The following is a 23,344-nucleotide window of genomic DNA, read 5'->3' on the forward strand; positions in this document are numbered from 1 at the left end:
ATTCACAGCCCTGTGTGTCCATTCAGATATGGAGCCACGGCCCGGCTCCATCATCTCTCTCCGGCTGACTGATTGACAGCAGCGGGAGTCAATGGCGCCACACTGCTGTATCAGCCAAAGAGGAGAGTGCCAGGCAGCCGAGTCACTGCCGCAACATTGCTGGATCTAGATGGCGCTCAGGTAATTATTTCGGGGGGGGCGACGACGACGACAAAGGTTTTTTCTTTTTTAACTTAATGCATAGAATGTATTAAAAAAAAAAAAAAAACCTTCTGCCTTTACAACCACTTTTACGGCTATAAAACATGGAAATTAAATTGAATTAAAGCAGAGTACACTGCGCGAGTCGCACTGTGAATTGCCAGGCAATCTTCTGAGATCTGAAAAACTGGGCGTGTCAAAAACTGGGCGTGTCAAAAACTGGGCGTGCCAAAAACTGGGCGTGCCAAAAAAACTGGGTGCCCCCCCCCCCCCCCAAAAATTACATGCCAAATGTGCCATATCAGGGGGTCACCAGTAATTAAAGCGGAAGTTCCATTTTTTGGTAGAACTCCGCTTTAATTAGCCAAGTGGACTTAGGTTACTGTTTGCTAAAAGTAGGTTTCCTATTTTTAGAGAGAGGAATGTTTTTGAGCTTTGTAGGGCTGCAACTAACAATTTTTTTCATAATCGATTAGTTGGACGATTGTTGTTTCGATTATTCGATTAAATTGGTTAATAACCTTAAAAGTGTGGTGTATAATTTTAGGTAATATGTAAAGTTTAAAAAAGGCAATTTATTCCTAAATATCTCTATACGCAGGGGTAAATATAAATAACCAACTATATGGTTAGGGAGTAAAATCTTTAATCCACTCTGAGAATAACAAACAGAAGAGATATACTCTATATACTATTAGAGCAGGGGTCCCCAACCACCGGGCCATGGCCTCTCTGCAGCCGGGCCGAAGGACAGGTGCGGCATGAAAGCCAGGCGGGCGGCATGTTGGAGCCAGGCGGGCGGCATGAAAGCAGGCGGGATATCGGAGCCAGGCTGGCGGGCTGCATGAGAGTCAGGCGGGCGGCATGAAAGAGTCGGTGTTCTGTCAAAATAGCGAGGTGGATGACAGAAGCGTGTGGGCGGATGAGACAAGCGGGCGGTGAGAGATGACATCATCTCTCACCACCCGCCCGCATCTCACTCTCCTTCCCTCACTCAGAACTGGCCACTGCACAGAACTGTCCTCTGTACTAAACTAATTGGACCAGTGCTGCCACCAATGCAGTGACAATACACATCTGGTGGCACTGGCAGGCGACGTGACTATTCACATCGGGTGGCACTGGCAGGCGACGTGGCAAGTGACAATCCACATCTGGTGGCACTGGCAGGTGACGTGGCAAGTGACAACCCACATCTGGTGGCAGGCGACATGGCAAGTGACAAGCTGCATCTGGTGGCAGGCGACACGCCCAAGGCTCCCACTGATTCTGCCTTATGGCGAGTTAAACAATTTCATAGTATATTACCATGCAACAATAATAATGCGCTTCAATCACCCTTACACCATAATGCCGGGATGATTGAAGCGCCAACACCAGCCATTGCCCTGACAAATCGCCCCCCCCCCCCCCCCCCCCCCCCGGTCAAATTTTTTTTAAAGAAAAAAAAAAAAAAAGTTCTAGACTGTTTTGCAGATTTTCAAACAGAACTGTAATATTACATGCTTTTCTGCAGCTTCTCCATTGAAGTATATTGAACCAAAATATTGAACCGTTTTGCATTGAAAAAGGTCCTTGACCCTTTCCAAATACACAGCAGCTGAAAAAAGCATAGATGTGAACATTAAATGAACTGTAGTGCATTTCTGCAAAAAACACATAATAGAGTTAAAAAAATTAAAAATTAGCCCTTCGTTTTTACTGTGCAACAGTGAAAGTAATATTTACAGTAGAGATTTGCTCTTTTTGTACTATAAACGGCTAATTATAGTTTTTTTAACCCCATTATGTTACTGGTCGATTGATTATGAAAATAGTAATCGATTAATTTCATAATCGATTCGTTGTCGATTGATCGATTAGTTGTTTTGGCCCTAGAGGTTTGACATTTTTTATTTATGCACGATGACTGTACGCATGATGTATGGTTTTAAATTTTTGTGTATAATGTGGGGAGGCGTTTTTAGAAATTAAATTGTGAATTTGTTTTGCAATGACAATAAATCATATCTGACATATCCTATTGTATGAAATATGGTAGCTACCTTGCGGTTCCCCTTGGGTAGTGGGAAGAGAGGCTGGGAAGGATGTAGTTGCTAATGCAGTTGACACACCTTGGAAAAACAAAAATGGGAGAGAAAAACAAAAATTACAGAGGCGAGCAAATATTGTACAAGCACAACCACATTTCTTGGAAGAAAAAATAAAATAAAAAAAATTGTACTCACCGTAAATTCTTTTTTTTTTTTTTTTTGAAGTTAATTGAGGGAAGTATATAAAAGCTGAACTCTTCAGGCAGAAACCATACTGGGGAATTCACTAAGTACCAATAACTTGCCTCTTAATGATGTGCGTCCCACTTGTAGCTGCCGTCTCATTCCTGAAAACTGTTAGATGGAAGCACCCAGTGACAGTGATGTAGGCTCTGAACTTCCGCTGTCAAAACTGACAGTATGGGCTGGAGAAAAGTGACCACAGCAAGTTGCTTACGCTACAGCTTCTCCATTCCTTAAATGTCTAGTAATATGTTCAAAGAATATAAGGCGTTCTGTGACTCAACAAGTGGTGCATGAATGTCACAAACTCCACTGGTCCAGTCACAGAACACCTTTTTATTCTTTGAAAAGCAATTTTATGAATGGAGCTGCAGGGCAAGCGACACTGATCTGTGCTCCAGCCCAGACTCAATTTCAAAGGCGAACGTTCAGCGCTTACATCCTAATGGGGTGCATATATAACAGTCTTCAGGGAACAAGCAGTAGCCACAGGATTAACAGACATTAGAGTTAAGTTATTGGTAAGTAGCCAAGACCCTAATGTTGTTTTGACCAGAGTTCAGCTTTAACCTTTGGATTATACTGCTATCTACAGGATGATTGGACACCAGCAAAACAAAAAAACAAGCAGGCTTAGGATAACCCCTCCCATTACCAGCAAACCTCAATTTTGTAGCAAAACCGTAAACACAAAGGGAGTGGGACCTGTGTCCCTCAATGGATTTTTACAGTAAGTACAAAAAAAAAAAAATAAGAATAATTTTACTTACTCAACTTTGCACGCCGCAGAGATGTGACTCCTGTGCACATGCGCAGGAGTTCACCGCTGCCGGCTATTCAAGCAGCCGAAGATTCCGAACCCAGAAGGAAGACTTGGTGAAGATGGAAGAACCAGGGAGCTGTGACAGCACAGTGCTGGAGGGCTCCGTTTGTAGTTAGGCGTGTCATAATGTACTAGTATGCAGTGCATATTAGTATATGACAAACCTGCAGAGAGGCCCATTTTTTTGGTTAATACAAAGACTTTACTACCGCTTAAATTTTTGGGAGTACAACACAGGACAAAGGTCACTGGATACTGGCAAAACTTTGCTAGTACTGCCCCTAGATATCTTAGCACACTGCAACCAAAGCTTGCATTAGCCAAGGAATGAACATCACCTAGTAAACCCTACAGAAAATGTGAAAAGAGGACTAGGTGGCGGTACTGCAAATCTGGGATGCCTGAAACTGGAAAAAAAAAAAGTCGTTAAACAGATCTGATGGTGTTGGCTCCGATAGCGAATGGAGAACCGTGCCCCTAAGAGAGTAGACCCTGGAAGAAAGTTGTATGATCCATGTCGCTATGGTGAAGCAAGAAGCAGTATGTCCTCTAAGAGCCTGTAAGGAGGACAAAAAGGGACTGAGATTTGCAAATAGAAAGAGTGGTGACAATATCTGAGCAGTGCAAGGAAAATTTCCCTGGTGTTTTTGAGCGGGACAGAGGGAATATATTAGAGACATGTGGTATATTCTTGAAAGTCATATTGGAAATGATCATAGGATTAAAAGGATGCTCCAGACTGGTCACAAACTACAACGATAAAATAGGTCAACAGACAAGCCTGTTTCAGTGCAAAGGCCTTTATTTTTGTATGATCACATACACAAGATGCATTTTGGGAACACACAGGGACCTTTCCTCAGGCACACGATCACCACATGACCCATGTCTGTAGTCCCCAAAATGTTGCTTTCGCAATTACTTTCTCAGATTGAAGATCAAAAAGAAGCTCTGTGGAGCCTGCACTGTCTTAGATGTAGACTAGCAAGGACAGGGAGGATTGGTTGATTGTTGTTAGGGGAACACTGATCGTCCACAGCAAAGCTGAGATATCGTTAAAGAGAAGGACAAACAGGAATGTGTAAGTATCCCAAATGTACATAGAGGCCAGAAAATCCCAGTGATGCAGGGAGAATTTGACTGTCCTGGCAGCTTCCATGCAAAACTTTTGAACCTGCAGAAACAAGTTGAGTCTTCAGATCGAGAAAGGGGCAGGCTCCTCCATTTAGCTTGGGAACGGGTTTGGAAAGAAATCTTAAAAATATTCTGTTGATACAGGAGTAATGACCACTTAAAGCAAGATCTGCTGGACAGCAGCAAGCAGATTTGTCTGCTGCCACAGGAGAACATACCAGAGGAGCCACATGCCAAACCCCTGGGATAAAAGGAACAAATGAAAGAGTACATGGCCAAAGGACGTTGAAGAAAAAAGGCAAGGGTAGAGAACTGGCCCTTAATGGTACGTAAGGCAAGCTTTGATCAACATCCTGTTGAAGAAAGGCCAAAATCCAAACCAAGAAGAAACAGGGTTGCAATTCCACAGCCTCGTACCATGAGATGTAAGGCTTCCTAGTGCGAAGATTAAACTGCTGAGCAAGATTTGCACGCCTTCAACATGGACGAAATCACTGAACCCGACAACACACTGTCTCCCAGAACATGGCTTTCAATAGCCAAGCCATCAATTCAATAACTGTAAAACAGGGTGGAAGATTAGCCCTCGAAAAGAAGATCTTCCTTAATAGGCCGCAGCCAGGGCACATCGGCGATCAGTTGTACCACGTCAGAGTACCAGGGTAAATGAGGCCGGTCCAAAGCTACCTGAATCTCATCAGCATCTATCCTGTGCAGCAGACAAGAGAGAAGCAAGGGCATAAATGAGGCAATAATGGTTTCACAGCGCCACCAGGTGGTCCATCACATCCACCAGGGACTCTCTCGCTCTGTTGAGATGGGACGCCAAAGATCTAGGGATGCCCCATCGCATACAGATCTGATGAAAACATATCCAGGTGCAGAGAATCTCTCCCTGATCTAGTGTCAGATGACAGGTTTATCCGCCTGCCAATTTTCTACACCTGGAATGTACAAGGCGGAGAGAACCAGCAGGTGAAGTTCCTCTCACTGAAGAAAGCATCAGGCCTCCAGCACCGCTGTCAAGTTCCTTGTACCACCCTGGTGGCGAACATAGGCTACTGTGGTGGCATGGTCCAAATGGATCTCGACTGGACGCCCCTGAGGAAGATCTGCCCACGGCTCCAGGACACTGTTCAGTAGCAAAGACTCCTCCAGCATCCAACCTCAAGCCCAGAACTCCCCTCCCCTAGCCAGACAGGCAGATGATCATCCTGACCATGGTGCGGATGACTGATTCCACCTTTTGGTCCGCAGGATCCTTGAAGGAAGAGGACTCCCCCCGCTAGTATCATGGATCACCTTGTTCATCTAGGGATCAGAGAGTCCACAACAGGAGGAGAGGTCCATTCAGAAAGGACTCAACAGGGTAACTTACCGAAGAATTGCTTTGGAACCACAAAGGGGCACCTCAGACGTTCCCAATCCATGTAAACAAATGCATCAAATAAGGAAAAACCTTATCAAGATGAATCACTTATGAGCACAAAACGGGGACAGCCACTTCCTCGGGAGCCCAGAGGTACCCTAAAACAGTAATGTTTCACACACCATGGAAAAGTTCGGCCACCAGCTACTTTCCCTGTGTGACAGAGGAATCATCCTCACTATCTGCCCTCCCTTTCTGCCCAATAGCTCACAAGACGAAGCCTAAAGTATTGAATAGCCCCACGGCATGCACCCACAGGAGGGCTCCTAGGAGCACTGGCCAAAGAAAGAAAAGGCACTTGCCTGGATTTACGGCAACATCCCATGCTTGCCTAGTGACAGTGCTGCCCAAACGGAACATAGGTGCTGAACACCAGCACATTTGCCCCAAGCCCCTCACCAAGTTAGGGTGGAAGACACCATAGGGAAAGACAAGTGCCCTGCAGTGGAAAAATGAGCACTCCAAAGCCAGCCCCAGTAGGCCAAAAGCTGTAGCCTAAATTAGTGGACAATCTGACTGTGCGGTGCGCGCATCCATGGTAGGGGGCTCAGGTAACTCCAACCAGAAACTCCAACCAGAATAAAAGGGGGTTATTTGCCAGGCGTGATGTCAGCACACTGTGCCCTCCACAGACTGCTGTCCATCCAACAGCAGAGAAGAGCAAAGACCCAAAGATAAAATGGCAGGTGCAAATACCATCCACAGTAGGCTGTAAACTGTTGCAGCCTAAATTGGCAAGACAGCCCCACCACATGGTGTGCATACCCTTGGGAGGGCACAAGGAAACATGTGAGGGGAAGGGGGTCCCCGAACACGCCATGTACAAACTACATAAAAACCAGGGAAAAGGCCCAGTCACCCCAATGATGCAGGATGAAAGTCCTCCACCGTAACACACTCAGCCCCTAACCCAACATACCACCAGCACGTAGCTACAGGTCTGCAAGCGCTCATTGGCCCGGCTGGAGTGATTACTGGATCAAGATTATCCAAGCCTGACTATTGGCCAAAGAGCTCCACAGTGGGGGGAAAAAAAAAAAAAAAAAAACACACAGGTTCCAGCAGGGAACTAGGTCCTTATTCCTTAGGCCACATGCACAATGGAAGTTTTTACAGCTGCTGTTTTTGGCTTCAGGTGTTTTTTTTCTGCAGCCAAAAAACTCCCCAGCTTGTTATCCTCATGTGCCCAAGTACACAGGCTATTATCAGCATTTCTGTCAGGGGCGTTTTCTGGATAGAAAAAAACCCCCACAAAACTAGTGGGTTTTGAGGAGTTTTTCAGCTGTAAAAATGCACTAACCCTGATAAAGGCTAAAAAAACCCAAAAAACAAAAAAAAAAAAAAAAAAAACGAAGCTATTCAGCATTTGAGCGTTTTTAAGCTATAAGCTTTAGCAGGAGTTTGTTTTTTTTTTTTTTTTTTTAAAAAACTAGAGACACTACTGCAAAACTCATTCTACAGCTACAGCTTTCTGCAGCTAACTCTACTGGTGTTTTTAGAACGTCAATGTGCACAAGGCAAGGCCTTAGGCTACTTTCACATTGGGGCGGTGCCAGAGTTAGCGGTAAAGCGCCGCTTTTTTTAGCAGCGCTTTACTGCTCTTATAGCAGCGCTTTGGCGCTGCTTTTCGGGCAGTGGGGGGGTGTCACTTTTAACTCCCAAGGTGGTGTTAAAAAGGGGTTAAAAGCGCCCGTGAAGCGGCGCTTCCGAATCACTTTCCAGGCACTTCAGAAGCGGTGCCCATTCATTCCAATGGGCAGGAGCAGTGTGGGAGCGGTGTATATACTGCCCCAAAGATGCTGCTTGCAGGACTTCTCCCGTCCTGCAAGTGCATCGCCCCAGTGTAAAAGCACTGGGGCTTTCACACTGGGGTGGCTTGAGGCAAACTTTTCGGGAGCTATTGCATTTATTAATAGTTTAATAATGTGGGTTTAATGACACTTTAAACACTAGGCAGAAATAACTGACGTGCCTATAGTAGAGGGGGGTTTATTCCAGCTAGGACTGCTCATAGGTGGTACGGTGTTATTTTTCTGCCTAGTGTCCTATTAGCGTAGATGGCGCTATAAAAGAAGCTGTGTCCTTCAATGAATGTAAGAGTAATAAACAAAAACAGTTGATAGTGTGTGTTGTGCGCTGCCACCTAATCCCAACTAATTCTTTGTGAATTATCAAAAAAAATAGAAAATGTCACATCAAACAATCTTCAAATGTACCATCTACACAAAGCATGAAGCTATCCAACTGAGAAAAAAAAAGTATTGTAAAAGGCTAAAAATTAAATGAAGCGAGTATAAAATGAAAGAAAAAAAAAAAAGTCCCAAATGTAGCCCACACAACCTGGTTCTCAAACAATAGTGCATTTTCATATAACTACGGTGCGTGTAGCTCTTTAAATCTTCTCAGTGCTCCACCATATAACAGAAAATGTGCACTGTAACACTGTGAAATGCATGCTCTCCATCATATAGGCCCCAATAAAGGGTCAACTAGGCAATATAGAATAACATTTCTTTCCAAAGACCCAGTAGTACTCTTCAACTCTATAGATCCTTGGAAGGCTTGGCTTTCCCCCAGAGGAATGGTTCCTTGTAACTCAAACACCACACCAACCACAGCCAGTTGATTGACACAGACCCGCCAGTCACACCTCCAACCAATCCAAGCAAGGAACAGGATTGGCAAGCAAGGCGAGAATAAAGTAAGCCACTATGCAAAGGCTCACCTTACCCTGAAACTCCCCTTTCAAGTCACAGGGTGAGATGAACTGTCTGAGAAAAGTACTTTAGGGCTCCGGCTTTATAGAAAAAAAATTTAAAAAAATAAACAAAACGGTTGGAATTTACCAACCCAGCAGCAATTTAAACCGTGGGTCACAATGCATTTTGTTGGATGCAATGTTTCAAATTTATCAGCATTTAGACATTAGACTTACCTGGCTTAGGAGAAGTGCAGGCCACACACTCGTTAGCCTCAGCTTTATTCTGCACACAACACACTGTACACTCCCATGATCCTATGGGCTTTCTTGCTAGTTCTTCAAATTTAAGACTTGGCGATAATGTAAGGCCACTGTCAGGGGGTACAACAGGTTTATCTGGCTTTGTTGTAGGAAGAACAAGTAAGGGATCTTTTGCCCCAGTTCCAGGTTTTGGAGATCCACAAGCCACACATTTTGACGACTCCTGTTTGTTCTGTACTAAACATGTATCACAATCCCATGTCCCAGGAGCCACTTTAAACTTGTCCCCAAATCCTAACGTACATTTCAAAGGAGAGGTATTTTTAGAAGGTGTGGTTGTTGCCAAAGTAGTAGACTTTGTGACTTCCTTGGCTTGCTCTTTCACGGTACTGCAAGCTACGCATTTACTGTCTGAAGCCTTGTTCTCAAGCAAGCAGCAATCGCAATACCATATTCCCAAGGCCTGTTTGCTGCTCTGCCCAAATGTCAAAGGCTTTGGACTGGAAACTGAACTTTTAGCAGGAGTTCCGGTTTGCAGAGAACTTGTAGACTGGAAACCTATTGGAAGTATAAATGACATTTTATGAAGAAAAAAAAAAAAAAAAATCAGCATAGTCAATATATTAAAAAAAAACAAAAACAAAAAACAAAATGTTAAATCAAACTTTTCTTTGATACAGAGAAGAATTGGAATTTCTGCTGGGCTTTTACTGCTATCCAGGGCACCATTAGAGAGATTTCACCTAACTTGACAGACTGACCATGGTAACAGCGAGAAGTGAAGGAATTTTTTTTTTTTTTTAAAAACAGACAACAGGATGGTAGAACCCCTAAACAGGGGGTTCTAGCATCCTCCCTACACTACAAAACTAAGAAATTGACTCGCCAGTAAAATTACATATCGTAGAGTACAGTACAGGACACAGCAAAGTATTTACGGACCCTGGGTAATAGGCCTGCTCCTTCAGGACACTCAACACTAGCAAACTTTTGAGGACATGCACCACTGGGGCGCTTCCTCTTTCAATCGCTTTTTAATCTTTAGTACTGATTCAGAATAAACCATATTGGGTTGAGGCTAGGGCATGATTTTGTCCTTTAATGTGAGATCTTAGGATCTATAGCTTTGTTAACAAGTATGAGTTAACATAGAAAGAACTTTGTCAGGTTGAGAGGTCCTTATCCTCTGTACTTATGGAATATATGTTATCCAAGCCATACTGTACTTTTTGCTGTTGGACAGCGTGCTACCAGACTAAGTAAACAGACCTAGCAGGTTAGATTACCTGACTCCAGATAGCCACCAGGAAAGGGGTGCAGGACACGCACTGTGGCGTAGCCTAAGCCATAGACTAACTGAAATTCGGCTGGTTTCAGCAGGAACTGGATGAATTTCGATCCATCTATGGGCATGCTGGCTGTAGTGAAGTCAATCAACTTTAGTACAACCAACCTGTCTTTTTCGTATGATCATTCCTGCTGTGAGAACACAATAGCTCTGCGGGAGGGATTGGCCCATCAACACCAACTGTCTTGATGTGGGAATCAAGTAATTTTCTGTCCTTCAACCCATCGCTCATCTGTGGACATACCCCCAAAGGAGTCTTCACAGACAGGCTCTATAGAATTTTCGGTACCAAAATTTCCATTTGTTGCACCTCCAAAATCAGAAAATAAACGAGGAGTTGATTGAAAAATCCCAAAATAAAATCAAGGAAAAAAAAAAAAAAAGAAAAAAAAAAAACTAAGCCAAGAGTGATTTCTCTGTGAAGGAGGAAGTCCACCACATTCGGACACTAGCACAAAACTTGGAATTTAGAGAGTGGGCAGGTCCTTGAAAGCAGTGTCCAATCACGTGAAGGCATGTGCCTATAACCCAGGGTCTGTGAATACTTTGCCTGTTTCCTATACTGTATAATTAAGATAAAGGTTTTACATTTAATAATTTTAAAGTAAAAAAAAAAGTGAACCAAGCCTTTAATAACTAGATTACATGGTTCATCTATGCCAAATGCTAAGCTTTACTGCAAAAGTTTCAGACTAATTTCATACACCTGTGTTTTCTTCTAAACCAAGGGAATGATGTTATAAAGTGACTCACGGGCAAGCAAAATGTGCATGAAGCTAGACATTCTTTTTAGTAAACAATGAGAGCTGAAGGCAAGCCAAGTTGTGTGCCTACCCTTAGAAAATATTTATCCAAGTCAAAGAAATGCTGATTTGATAAGGTTTAACCACTTGCTGCCCCACCACAGTATATATAATATAATATATATATATATATATATATATATATATATATATATATATATATATATATATATATATATATATATATATATATATATATATATACACACACACACACACATATACACACACACACAATTGAGCCTGCTGCAGCAGATTACTGTTGCCGATAACCAGCAACCGTGTATTATGTTATCACAATGTAAATAACCTGTCATGAATGGCTATTAATGAACAGCTTGCTTACTGTTGTGATCTGTTCAAAGCAATCGCATGATACCTGGCTACCTGAACCATGTAAACCAAAAATGCAAATAAAAGGTGAAAACATGTAAATGTATAAGCCCAGGTCTCCGAAACGCAAATGAATAAAAAATCCAAATGGACAATATTGTGAATGTAGAATGATAAAAAAAAAACATGTTGTAGTCCATCACAGAAAATAAGTACCATAAATTAAGAAATCACCCGTGAATGTTCACAGTAGATTAAGACTTAGATGTTTGTTTATGAAGCAGTGAAAAATATTCACTGCTCTATTCTCCGGCATTCACAGAGGAGATCGTTCTCCTCTGAGTGCCAATTTTATGAAGCTGTGTAGATCGCTTCTCCTTTGGAGGAGGAATGAAGCAATCTACAAACGTTTCAAATAGTGGAGAACTCCCCCTGATACTGGAATCTAGTGAGACATAACTAGATTACAATACCAGAAATTCACTGAAACAACAAGATATTCGTTTATTAAGTGATAAATAATCACTTATCCATTTTACCTGTACCATGGGATTAGCTTAGCCCAACATAGATCACAATCAAAAGCAAGCCGTTCATGAATGGCAAACCCATTGATGACAGCTAAAGCCATTGCTTATACAGTGATCATTCTTGTATAAGCAGTGACAGGGTAAAAAAAAAAAAATTAAAAAAATACACACACACAATCCCTGATCACTTAATATATACTTAATGGGATTTATGAAGAAATTAAATTTTATTGGATATGTTTTATAACCAAGTAAAAAATGTTTAAAATTTTTTTTTTCCATTTATATAGCAAAAAATAAAACCCAGTGGTGATCAAATAGCACCAATAGAAAACTATGTTTGTGTGAAAAGAAATGATGCATTGGGTACAGTCCTGCATGACCACACAATTGCCAGGTAAAGTAGCACAGTGCGGAATAGCTAAAATGGCCTGGTCATGAAGGAGTTAATACCTTCCAGAGCTCAAGTGGTTAATTAAGAAAGTGGGAAACCACTCTGCTTGTACATCATTTGACAGGTTACGCATTTGGAGGGGAAGTTCCACTTAAGGATCAGCCTCGTTTTGGATTTTAGGTGTTTAAATGTTTAAAACAGTTTTTTTTGCTATGGCGGTCGTTGCAATACTTTTTTTTTGCACCGTATTTGCCCAGCGGTCTTATAAGCGCACTTTTTTTGGAAAAAATTCACTTTTTTGAATAAAAAAATAAGACAATAGTAAAGTTAGCCCATTTTTTTTTTTTACATTGTGAAATATAATGTTACGCCAAGTAAATTGATATCCAACATGTCACGCTTCAAAATTGCGCCCGCTCGTGGAATGGCGTCAAACTTTTACCCTCAAAAATCTCCATAGGCGACGTTTAAAAAATTCTACAGGTCGCATGTTTTGCGTTACAGAGGAGGTCTAGGGCTAGAATTATTGCTCTCGCTCTACCGGTCGCGTCGATACCTCACGTTTGGTTTGTCCACCATTTTCATATGCGGGCGCTACTCGCGTTTTCTGCGCGCAAGCTCATCGGGACGGGGTTTTTTTTTTTATTTTTTATTAGTCATTATATAAAAGTCATTTTAAAAAAATATGCCTTTAAGAGGTGTGGGCGGAAGTGACATTTTGACGTCGCTTCTACCCAGCAGTGTCATGGAGACAAGTGGGTGCCATCTTAGCCTCACTCGTCTTCAGGCATAGGACGGACATGATCACCTCCGCCGCTACCGACCGCTGAGCGGCGGAGGGCACCGGATCGCGGCGGGAGGGGGGCGGGGCCCTCTCCCGCCACCGATAAAAGTGATCTTGCGGCGAATCCGCCACAGGGACCACTTTTATGAGAAAGCCGGCCGCCGCACGAAAACGGGGATACTGGGGTTATGGCAGCTAGCTGCTGCCATAACAACGGTATCCCCCTTCAAAGTTTGGACGTACATCGTCGTGCGGCGGTCCGGAAGTGGTTAAGTAAATAAGACCCCAATGCAGACTTTTTTTCTATCCACATTTTTATGAATTTGTAGCAAACCGTAAAATCACCAGTACTTAGTTTGTGAGTTGAAGGGTTACTTGAATTTCAGAGTGAATGAGACATCTTTTGTGTAGAAGTAACAACTGCTAAGTACATTTGTCATGAAAAATAGCAGTGCGTTTCCTGGTATGCAAGTGTGCCTACAGTCCCAAAGCTGTATATCTGCAATAACCTAATGCAGCAACACTTATGCCCCGTACACACAAGCGAAAATTCCGCCAGCAAAAGTCCGATGAGAGCTTTTGGTCCGAAAATGCGACTGTGTGTATGCTTCATCTGACTTTTGCTGGCGGAATTCCAGCCAGCAAAAGACTGAGCGCATGTTCTCAATTTTTCAATCGGAAGACGTTCCGATCTGAAACTCCAATCGTATGTACCAATTCCGACACTCAAAATTCCTACGCATGCTTGGAAACAATTCGACGCATGCTCGGAAGCATTGAACTTCATTTTCTCGGCTCGTCGTAGTGTTGTTCGTCACCGCGTTCTTGGAGGTCGAAAGTTCAGCGAACTTGTGTGTCCGTGTGTATGCAAGCCAAGCTTGAGTGGAATTCTGTCGGAAAAACCATCCAAGATTTTTCTGACGGAAACTCCGCTTGTGTGTACGCAGCATAAGAGTGCTTTCACACCGAGACGTTGGGGGCGAAAAAGGGTTAAAACTGCCCGCAAAGAACCACTGCAGCGGCGCTTTGCCAACGCTGCCTATTGATTTCAATGGGCAGGGGCGCTTTAAGAGCGCTGTATACACCGCTCCTACAGCGCTGCAAAGATGCGGCTTGCAGCACTTTTTACCGCCCTACAAGGGCGCCGCTCCAGTGTGAAAGCCCGAGGGCTTTCACACTGGAGAGAGACTCTTTACAGGCGCTATAGCGCCTGTTAAGCGCCTCAGTGTGAAAGCCGTGTAAAAGTGCAAATATTAGATATCTTTTCAAGCTCTAGATACCTGTGAACACTTATAAAAAAAAAAAATTCTAGAAACAGACTTATTTTTTTTTTAGCACTAAGCAAAGCTAAATGTTTTTATGGACCTTACCTGGGCTCCGCAGAATATCTAGCACACTTCCTTCCTTTAATGATTGTGCGGGTTTACAAAAACTTGTCACTTGTTCTTCCTCAGCCTTCTTTGTGCTGCTACTATTTATCATAATAGATGCTTTCACTTTCAATGGGATTTCTAAATAAAATAAATGAAGTTAATATGGCACATATGTAGAATAAAAGGAATTCTGACTTACCTGTAAATGCCACATCTTGGATCATAGACCTTCTCTCCCCCATATAAGCTAGCACACTTCGCGAGTCCTCAGTTTTGTAGACAGCAAGGCATAGTCATCCAAAATTCTAAGGCTTCATATGCACACTACAGCTCCTAATCTTGAGTTTATAAACTTTTAGCATTTTTTTTTGCCAAAGCTCCCAAACTAAACTCCATAAAAGCTAATGTGTCAATGTACACATAGGCTTTTACCAGAGTTTAGGTACTGCTGCAGATGGGGGAGCTTCAACCTCCCTCTTCTGAACGCAGAAGAATTGCGTTTAAGATAAGAATGTTTTGACTGCTGGCCACCGGAAAATGCTGACCGTGGCACGATTTTGCTGCATTGTGCATTTTCCCATGGCTTGCATTCAAAGTAGGCTGGGTGTACATGAAGCCTTAGGGTGGCCAGAATCCTGTATTGTACTCCAAGATATGTAATTTACAAGTCAAAATTCCTTTTATATTAAAGTGGTTCTAAAGGCAGAAAGTTTTACCTCAAGGAATTCTCTGCATTAATGAAAAAAAAAAAAAAAAAAAAACCCAAAAAACACACAACACACCTTCTCCCCCCCCCCCCAAATACTTACCCAAGCCTGATCTTGATCCAGCAATGTGCACGAGATTAGCGGCTCTCTCCCCTCATTGGACAGTAGAGGCATCAGCAGGTACTAATGGCAATTACAGTCAGTGAGGTGAGAGGAGGGCGGGTGCAAGCCGCACTGAGTGTTAGTGTACACACAGAGCTGGCTTGGGAGCAAGCATGCACAAACAACCCCCTAGCAAACAGCTTGCTATGGGGCACTCAGCAGGTGGGACCAGAAACGCCAGCGGGGGACAGGAAAAAGGAGGATGGGGGCTGCCCTGCAAAACCATTGCAGAGAGCAGGTAAATATGACATGTTGGATATTTTAAAATAAAAATTGTGCCTTTAGAAATCACTTTACACTTACAATTTCGAATACATGCTGAAAATTTATAGACCCTGGGACATCCCCAAACAATGGAGAAAAGTGGGCAACAACTAGAAATCGAACTGTGCTAATAGGGCCAGCAGGGGTCAGAAAGACCCAATTTAAGAGTGCCAGTACAAGAACCCTGCAGACGAAAGCTGCATCTGCAAGATCGCACATCCAAATAACAGAACTTTGAAAAAGTATGAACAGAGGACCAGATGGTGACCCTACAGAGCTGGGTTACAGAGGCCTGGTGCCAAAAAACCCATAAAACTCCCACGAATCTGGTCCTATGGGCAGAAGTAGTCTGCAGTCGATTCTGGAGACTAGGATGTCTACATCCAATCTCCCCCATTTCTGAAATATCAGATTGAAGATATCTGGGGGTAAAGAATGACTTCCCCCTGATCCAGGCAGTGGAGGCTGATGTAGTCTGCTTTCCAGTTGTCCACTCCTGGGATTTGAACCACAGAGATTGCTTGACTGAGGTTCTGTCCATGAGTGTATATCTGGTTTGATTCCTTTAAGACTGCAAGACTCCTGGTAACCGCTTGGTGGTTGATTTAAGCCTCAGTAGCATTGTCTGACTGCACCCCGATTGAAGGGGTATCGAGTATCACAGACACATTCAAACAGCTCTGAGCTCCAGGATGTTGATGGGGAGCTCGTTTTCCATAGGCAACGGTTTCTTGAACTGTAGAGGACTGAAATGCTAGTCCACAGCCTAAAGACTGGCATTTGTGATCACAATCCAGCGATAGAGATAGAAAAACATCTTTGTTAGGACTGGGCGTGAAATCTACCAAGACAGCGAATACCTTGTTTGAGTAGGTAGAAGTAGCATGCTTGTTATAGGGTGACATGATGTATTGGCGAGTTCTTGAATTAAATTTGGCAAATGGAAAAGCTTCGAAGGAGGCTACCATGAGGCCTAGAACTCTCATGAAGAATCTCATTGTGGGATGTGGCTAGGATCTCAATTTGAGCATGGTCCCCGAGAGAAAACGTTTTTCTTTTTTTGAAGGAAACACTCTGTTTGGGATATGTGCAGGACCAGACTCAAGCATTCCTGGTGGATGGAGAGCAGGTTGAAAGCTGATTTTTTTTGATCACCCAACCAAAAGCCTTAAGTGTCTGAATTATCCTATCAACTGCTGTAAGGAAGAGGAGTCCTTTCAGGAAGTGGTCGCCTGGACAAACTGGAAGGAATTGTCTGCTATAGTGAAGTAGAGAAAGTGCTGATGAAGTGGACAAGTGAGGACATGCCAATAGGCATTATGGTGGTCTACGGATACCATGTATTCCTCTGGTCTTAGACAATTACCAACATTGCAGATTCCATGTAAAATTTTGAAATTTAAAAGTATTTGCTGAGGGAATTTAAGTCTAGCACAGAACAAGTACCCCCACTGGGCTTTGGTACCTGAACAAGTTTGAATATATTTGCTGAAGATGTATTGTGGGAGTACTGGGTGTGGACTATAGGGTAAGTGTGCCCAGAAGAAGAATGCAGCTACCTTGTAGCAAAATCTCATGGTGAAAGTGCGGAGAAAGGGTCTGAGTACCATAAAGGTGAAAATGCCAATAAAATGTGCAACCTGTGTTGCGAGGTAACACCCGATCATCTGCTTGGGACTAAGCTCTGAGTGGTTCTTCAGTTACCGTATCGACGATGCATCCAGTGGGGGTGTCCTTGAAAGCTTGCCGGTGTACAGTCACTTAAAGGTATGAGCTTGTAACTCGGGGTCTATGAACAATTTGCCTGTGTCCTCCACTGTACGATTAAGATATTTACTTTTGTGTTTGTCTCTATTGTAGATTTACCCCCTCTTTCTGTCAGGTGAAGCCATTTTCACAGTACCAATGAGTAAAAGAAAAACTAATGTATAACTGAATAGCAGCAAAAACGCAAATGGTTCTAATCCCCCCCCCCCATCCAAAATGTAAAAAACGGTTTTGCCTGGATGGAATGTAAATACATTTTTAGCTGTAATGGCTCTACAAAATGTAAACAAACTTGTGGTTGCTAACTTTGGGCTCTCTTAAAAGAAGTGATCACATAGCATATAGTCTGCTTTAGTCAAGTAGGCCACTTGATGCATGCCTGAGAGCTAGAATAATAGGCAGAGATCTGTGTTAAAATTGCTTCCTGCACCAGTGCAAGGGAAGCCTCGTCACTATGAGATTTAGTGTTGTGCGGGGTTTTGGCAGCGTTAATGTTTGCCTAAGCTTTTGCCCTGGTTCCTGTTTCACCTTTGTTTGGGTACAACGTCGCACAACCATGCAATTGTCAGTTAAACCGACGCAGTGCCGTATCGCAAAAATGGTCTGGTCATTAAGGGGGTAAATAATTCTGGGGCTAAAGTGGTTAATAGGGCCACAAGCTAAACTAACATCTTTGTGAAGGCTCTTAGTTTGAAAGAAGGCCCAAGAGTGGACAGCAACAAATTGCAAGTGTTGTCCCCCACAGCAAAGCATATAAAGCAATGGTATGTGGGAAAGATTAGAATGTGAAGAAAGGGGATCTCTGATCAGAAAGAACCAAAGAAAGATTGAGCAGACTACATGAGAAATTTGGGGACACAGCTACCTGTTCAGGGATTTTAAGTCCAAAATAGGGTGAATGCCTTGGTTCCGTTTTGGAACCCTGAACAGCTTTGCGTGAAAAAAACCCCTTGGACTTTTCATTTTTAGGAACTGGATTACCATTCCTTGAACCTCGGGTTGATTCAGGGCAGCCCACAAGTCTGCCTGTCTTTGAGGTGACGTTGGCAGATTGGAGGGTATGAATCTAGGCGGGAACTGGGATAGAAATTCTATTTTGAAGCCCCTGGAAACAGGTTGGACCCAAATGTCAGGGATCTCTCTGATCCAGATTGGTACTAAAGCCAACAGACTCTTTCCCTCCCCCCCCACACACACACTCCCGAGAGGGCTGAAGAGGGCATCATGGTTGGCTTGGAAGGGTTTAGGGTTCAAGGCTTGTGAATAAAGGATGGGCCAGCTTTTGACTTACAAGGATGCCAGGAAGCAAAATTATCCCTTTCAATGAAAATGGGTAGTAGCAGTAGGCTTAGGCTTTTTTGTGGGGTAGAAGATCAACAAGGCATGCCAGTCCCAAAAAGGTATTTGAAAAAATAAAATATAATTAATGCATTTCTTGCAAGGTAAACAGGAATCTGCATTTCCTGAAAATGTTCTAAGCCTAAAAAAGAAAACACGCAGCCACCCCATCAAAGGATTAATACAGACAGTCCTGGGTTACAAACAAGATAGGGTCTGTAGGTTTGTTCTCAAGTTAAATCTGCTTGTAAGTCGGAACAGGTACATTTTTTAAGAGTAGCATCAGCCAAAAAAAACTATTTTTAAGCTTTTGGATAGCATAGGGAAGGGGTAACACCCCTGTATCATTTGTTTTGCTGTCTGTGCCCCTGTTCAGAAGACTGCACCTCACTTAGCGTCCAACTGAATATTGGATTTTGAAAATTTTGGGTTGTTGTGAACACAAGCCTTGGTGATGAAGCTTCAGTGGAGGTACCTTTTTCCCATAATAACTCTTACAGGAGTGAATTTCCCTTCCTAGGGGTATATTTCCTTTCACTTCCTGTTGTCTCCCTAGGATTGTAAGTAGGAGTCATTTGTAAGTTGGATGTTTGTAACTAGGGGACCGCCTGTAAACTGCAAAATACTACATTTCTGGACATATTAAATTATCCTATGAGCTAGATTAGCGCACTTGTAGTCCATTGAGAACTACAAGCCGGTAATATGCAGCCAGTATAAAAACAAAAACAACCATATATTTAAAACTGAAAGTACTTACCAGGACTGCTCAGCTTGAACTTAGTATTTTCATGCGGTGAAGAGGTCTTTAAAGCTGGTGCTCTAAAGGTGAAACCCACCTATGAACCAAAAAAAAAAAAAAAAAAAAGTATAAGAATGAAACATACAATATTAAAACCACAAGATGTATACTCATAACAGAGTGGATATTCTTCAGGTAGCCAAAAACTACTTTGGAACCCCAAAAGCAGGGGTTGCTGTGTAACAAATTCACATAAAGCAAGAGAGTGCCAACATGAAAAAATTCAATCTACAACACGTGGTTTAATCCACGGAATACAATATAGGGTCCCCCCTGAAGTATAGGTCATGTCTTATAGTTATATAGCCATCAGAAGTCACTTGTAATAAAGTCAACAAATGCAATCAATGGTAGCAAATTAAAGTGGCAATATGGCAAAGTTCAATCCACATAGCATACATTTAGTCTACGGGACATATTATAGAGTCCCCCTTAAAGTGAAGGCCATGCCTTATGTGGTCATCAAAAGTCACTTAAAATAAAATCTTCCAATGCAAATAATGCTAACAAAAGCTGGCATTGAGTGCATAAACACTGGCTGAAGTATTAATGCACTAGAACATAAACCTTTCATATCAATGAGATAATGAATTATTAGTTGTTTCTTAAAGTGGTTGTAAACCTTTAAATACACCCAGTGAAGTGTCTAGCCCCAGGTGATAGAAACAAAGCATATCCTGCTACATATGTTGTACCTGTTTATCTTCAGCCGTCTCCTCTCTACAATCTTCCAAAAACACCCATTTTACACAGCATATCTTAATAGCAGAAAGCAGGGGCCAGTGATCTGATGTGTCAAACACTGTAGCGCTGGAACTCAGTGTAATCTGAAAGCTGACTGGAGGAAAGTGACACACCCTCCTCTTCAAAGGTTGAGAAACAGTAAACTGCTGTGGGCTGGAGGGTGGTTGACTGTCTCTCTGGAGGCTGAGGTATCAACTTAATCTTTTAGGCGTAAGTCATGCAGATAGAGACCAGAGTAGCCAGACTCGGTGCTTTGGACTCAAGTTAGTATACACTATAGTGAGAGTCTTGCCACCTGTGTCAATGGATGCAGCAGCAGGACCAGGAGCGCGCCTGCACAAGTGCCCCCATGGAAAGCGCCTCTTCGTGGGGGCACTCGAGAAGAGGAGCAGCCAGGAGCGCCATGGGGGACCCCAGAGAAGGATTGGGGCCACTGTGCAAAATCCTTGTACAGAAGAGGCAAGTAGAACATGTTTGTTATTAAAAAAAATAAAAAAAAATAAAAACAAAGCTTTACAATCACTTTAAGTCTGGGTTCACACTGGTGTGAACACAGACATCACATGTGATTCGCACTGCATTACTCTGCGTGATGTGAATTCAGCCATACAAACTGTATGGCTGAAAGCACATTAGTACCAAAACTGTGCAGTACCCTTTTTTGGCCCGCACTGAAATCGGATTGCATGGGTGTTCACACCCATGCCATCTGTTTCCTGCACTATTTGACAGTTCACACTGCAATCCGATCTGGGGGTGTCATTAACTTTCTATTGACACCCACAGCAGTTCGCACAGGTCAGCGTGAACTGCCTGCGAGAGACATGGGATGTGGGAACCGGCGCTGGAATCGGAAGCATGGTTATGTTCGAAACTGTGCAGTCGCTTTCTGCTTGTAATATGCATGAAGATTTGAAGAAAAAATATTGCAAAGACAGATTGCATCTCCAATTTTTTGATACACGTCCGGTGGAAAAACAGGGGTGATCCACATGTAATCTTATGAGAAGGATATTGGCTACACGGCAGAAGTGTCCCACTCTGGTTTAGAGATATATATCTTTAATCTACACACAGCAAGGGAAAAAGGTTTTTGAACCCCTGCCGATTTTGTACGTTTGTCCACCGACAAAGAAATGATCAGTCTATAATAATTTTAATGGTAGGTTTAATTTAACAGTGAGACAGAACAAGAAAATCCAGAAAAACACATTTCAAAAAAGTTATAGAATTGATTTGCATTTTAATGAGTGAAATAAGTATTTATTGGGACGTGACCTGAAGCTGCATGGCATATGGAATGCAGGATAAGAGTTCTGTCTGAGATTAATCTTTAATACTGTTGTAAAACCTACACCTGCCTACATTTCGCCACCGAAGCTGACCTCTGGAGCCCAAAGCTAGATAAGTACCGCCATGAGCAGCGGGACCCGGCAGAGGGAAGAACCACCCACTGGGGACACCGCCAGAGTGCTGGAGGCCATCTCCCTGTGCCAGTCTACCCTTACTTCAAAAAAATAAATAAAAAATAGAGGTTGTGAAGGTCGACATCTCTCATCAGGCAAGACATCCACAAGGAGAAAGAGAAGGAGGAGACGGGGAGAGAGGGGCCACCTGGAGGATGACATTCCATCGCTGCAGGTGACAACTGAAAGGCTGCAGCACCAGCTCAATTCAGTTCTCAGCAAGTAAGATGACATGGAGAATAGACTCCGCCATTGCAATCTTCATTTCGTGGGCCTGCCTGAGGGGGCTGAAGGCTCACACCCCCCCCGTTTTGAGAATTTGCTCACCAAAAACATCAGCAGGGAGGCCTTCTTATCCACATTTGTGGTGCAGCACACTCATCGCCTGGCTGCACGCCCTCCGGGTGGCGTTTCAACCGCGCACTTTTATCGCCAAATTTCTCAACCACCGTGATCGGGACACTATTCTGCGGCTAACCTGTGAAAGAGGAAACATCCCCTTTGGCAATGTCCACATTTCGTTCCTGGATTTCTCCACCGAAGTACAAAAGAAAAGAGCACAGTTCATTGAGGCCAAAAGACAACTACGCATCCACCACCTGACATATGCAATGTTGTTCCCGGCGAGGCTTCGTGTAGTCTGTGATGGCAAGGCCCAGGATCCTGCTGCAGTTTTGTCATAGCTAGAACACAGAAGCAGCTGGACCTGCACCCACCCAACCCCCCGTGATTATCCTCCCCCCCCCCTTGTGGCTGTGACTCTTCTGCTTCAAATCCTATTGCTTCAGCACAGGATCGGCCAATTCTCCGCGAACCGCCTTGCCCGATAATACCCCGTTTGCTTACACTGATTCCTCCCTCCTGGCTAGTCCCTATCCTCTGTCCAATTGCCCGGTACATTTCCTCCCCCCCCCCCCAATACTACATTGATCCTTACACACCTCAGGCATATCGTCTGCTCCCCCTGAACTTTTGGAAACGTTCCAACCTGCATTGTTCAGTTACTAGCCGCCCTCAAGGCCACAACGATCGCAGTTGAAACCCTGTAGTTGCCAACCCCATTAATTTGTTCAGATCTTTTTTGCAAGGTTTCCACATCCTGCGGAGAAGTTATTGCCCTGCTTAACTTAGTATCTGTGACAGACCTAGCCAGGACAGAGGCTTTTGGAGGGGACTGAATGCTAGCCTCTTGCCTACCGATTATGGGCCCTGGCATTTGGGGGAACGGTGCTCTTTGTGAGCTGTATGCCTGGGGACCCTTGAGGTGGTGTTACTTTGGATTCAGGTCCATATCCCCCCAAGACACACAGACTCTGAGAACCCTTTATATGCCATATTAGAAATAGTGACTGATTCATACTGTTGGGACACATACTGTTAGATGCTAACGTCATCAACTCCAGCCACCTGTCTGTTGTCTTCTATATTGTAAATGAGTCTAGTCTGGCTTGCCACAGCTTCTAAGAGTTTTTCACCCATTGTTTGTTCTAATTAACCCTGTGATTGTATGAAGGAGTTCTGTGTTTATACTTCTAATCTACTGTGTGAAGCTCAGTGACAACAAGTCTGACCTGTAGTGAAATCCTGGTTAATCATAACAATGCCCAGGAGGGCACTGAGTTACATCGACTGCTTTAAGGGATTAGTTAATTAGTTCATGTTAATTCTGTTTCTGGTTACAGTTGTATTGTTAAAGTAATATGA

At 43.3% G+C, this 23,344-nt stretch overlaps 1 protein-coding gene across 2 annotated transcripts in view; it reads right to left on the reverse strand.

The window, feature by feature from the left end:
* The window catches only part of NUP153 (nucleoporin 153), a 142,126-nt gene that overhangs the window by 19,921 nt on the left and 98,861 nt on the right, over positions 1-23,344 (reverse strand). For both annotated transcript variants that reach the window (XM_073631115.1, XM_073631114.1), the window contains exons 15-18: positions 19,389-19,467; positions 14,388-14,528; positions 8,799-9,383; positions 2,247-2,315 (exon numbers count right to left, since the gene is read on the reverse strand). In XM_073631115.1, coding sequence (XP_073487216.1) covers positions 2,247-2,315; positions 8,799-9,383; positions 14,388-14,528; positions 19,389-19,467 — 874 coding nt within the window. The remainder of the gene's footprint in view (positions 1-2,246; positions 2,316-8,798; positions 9,384-14,387; positions 14,529-19,388; positions 19,468-23,344) is intronic.

This window comes from Aquarana catesbeiana, linkage group LG05 (assembly GCF_042186555.1).
Source record: "Aquarana catesbeiana isolate 2022-GZ linkage group LG05, ASM4218655v1, whole genome shotgun sequence".
NCBI classification, from domain to species: Eukaryota; Metazoa; Chordata; class Amphibia; order Anura; family Ranidae; genus Aquarana; species Aquarana catesbeiana.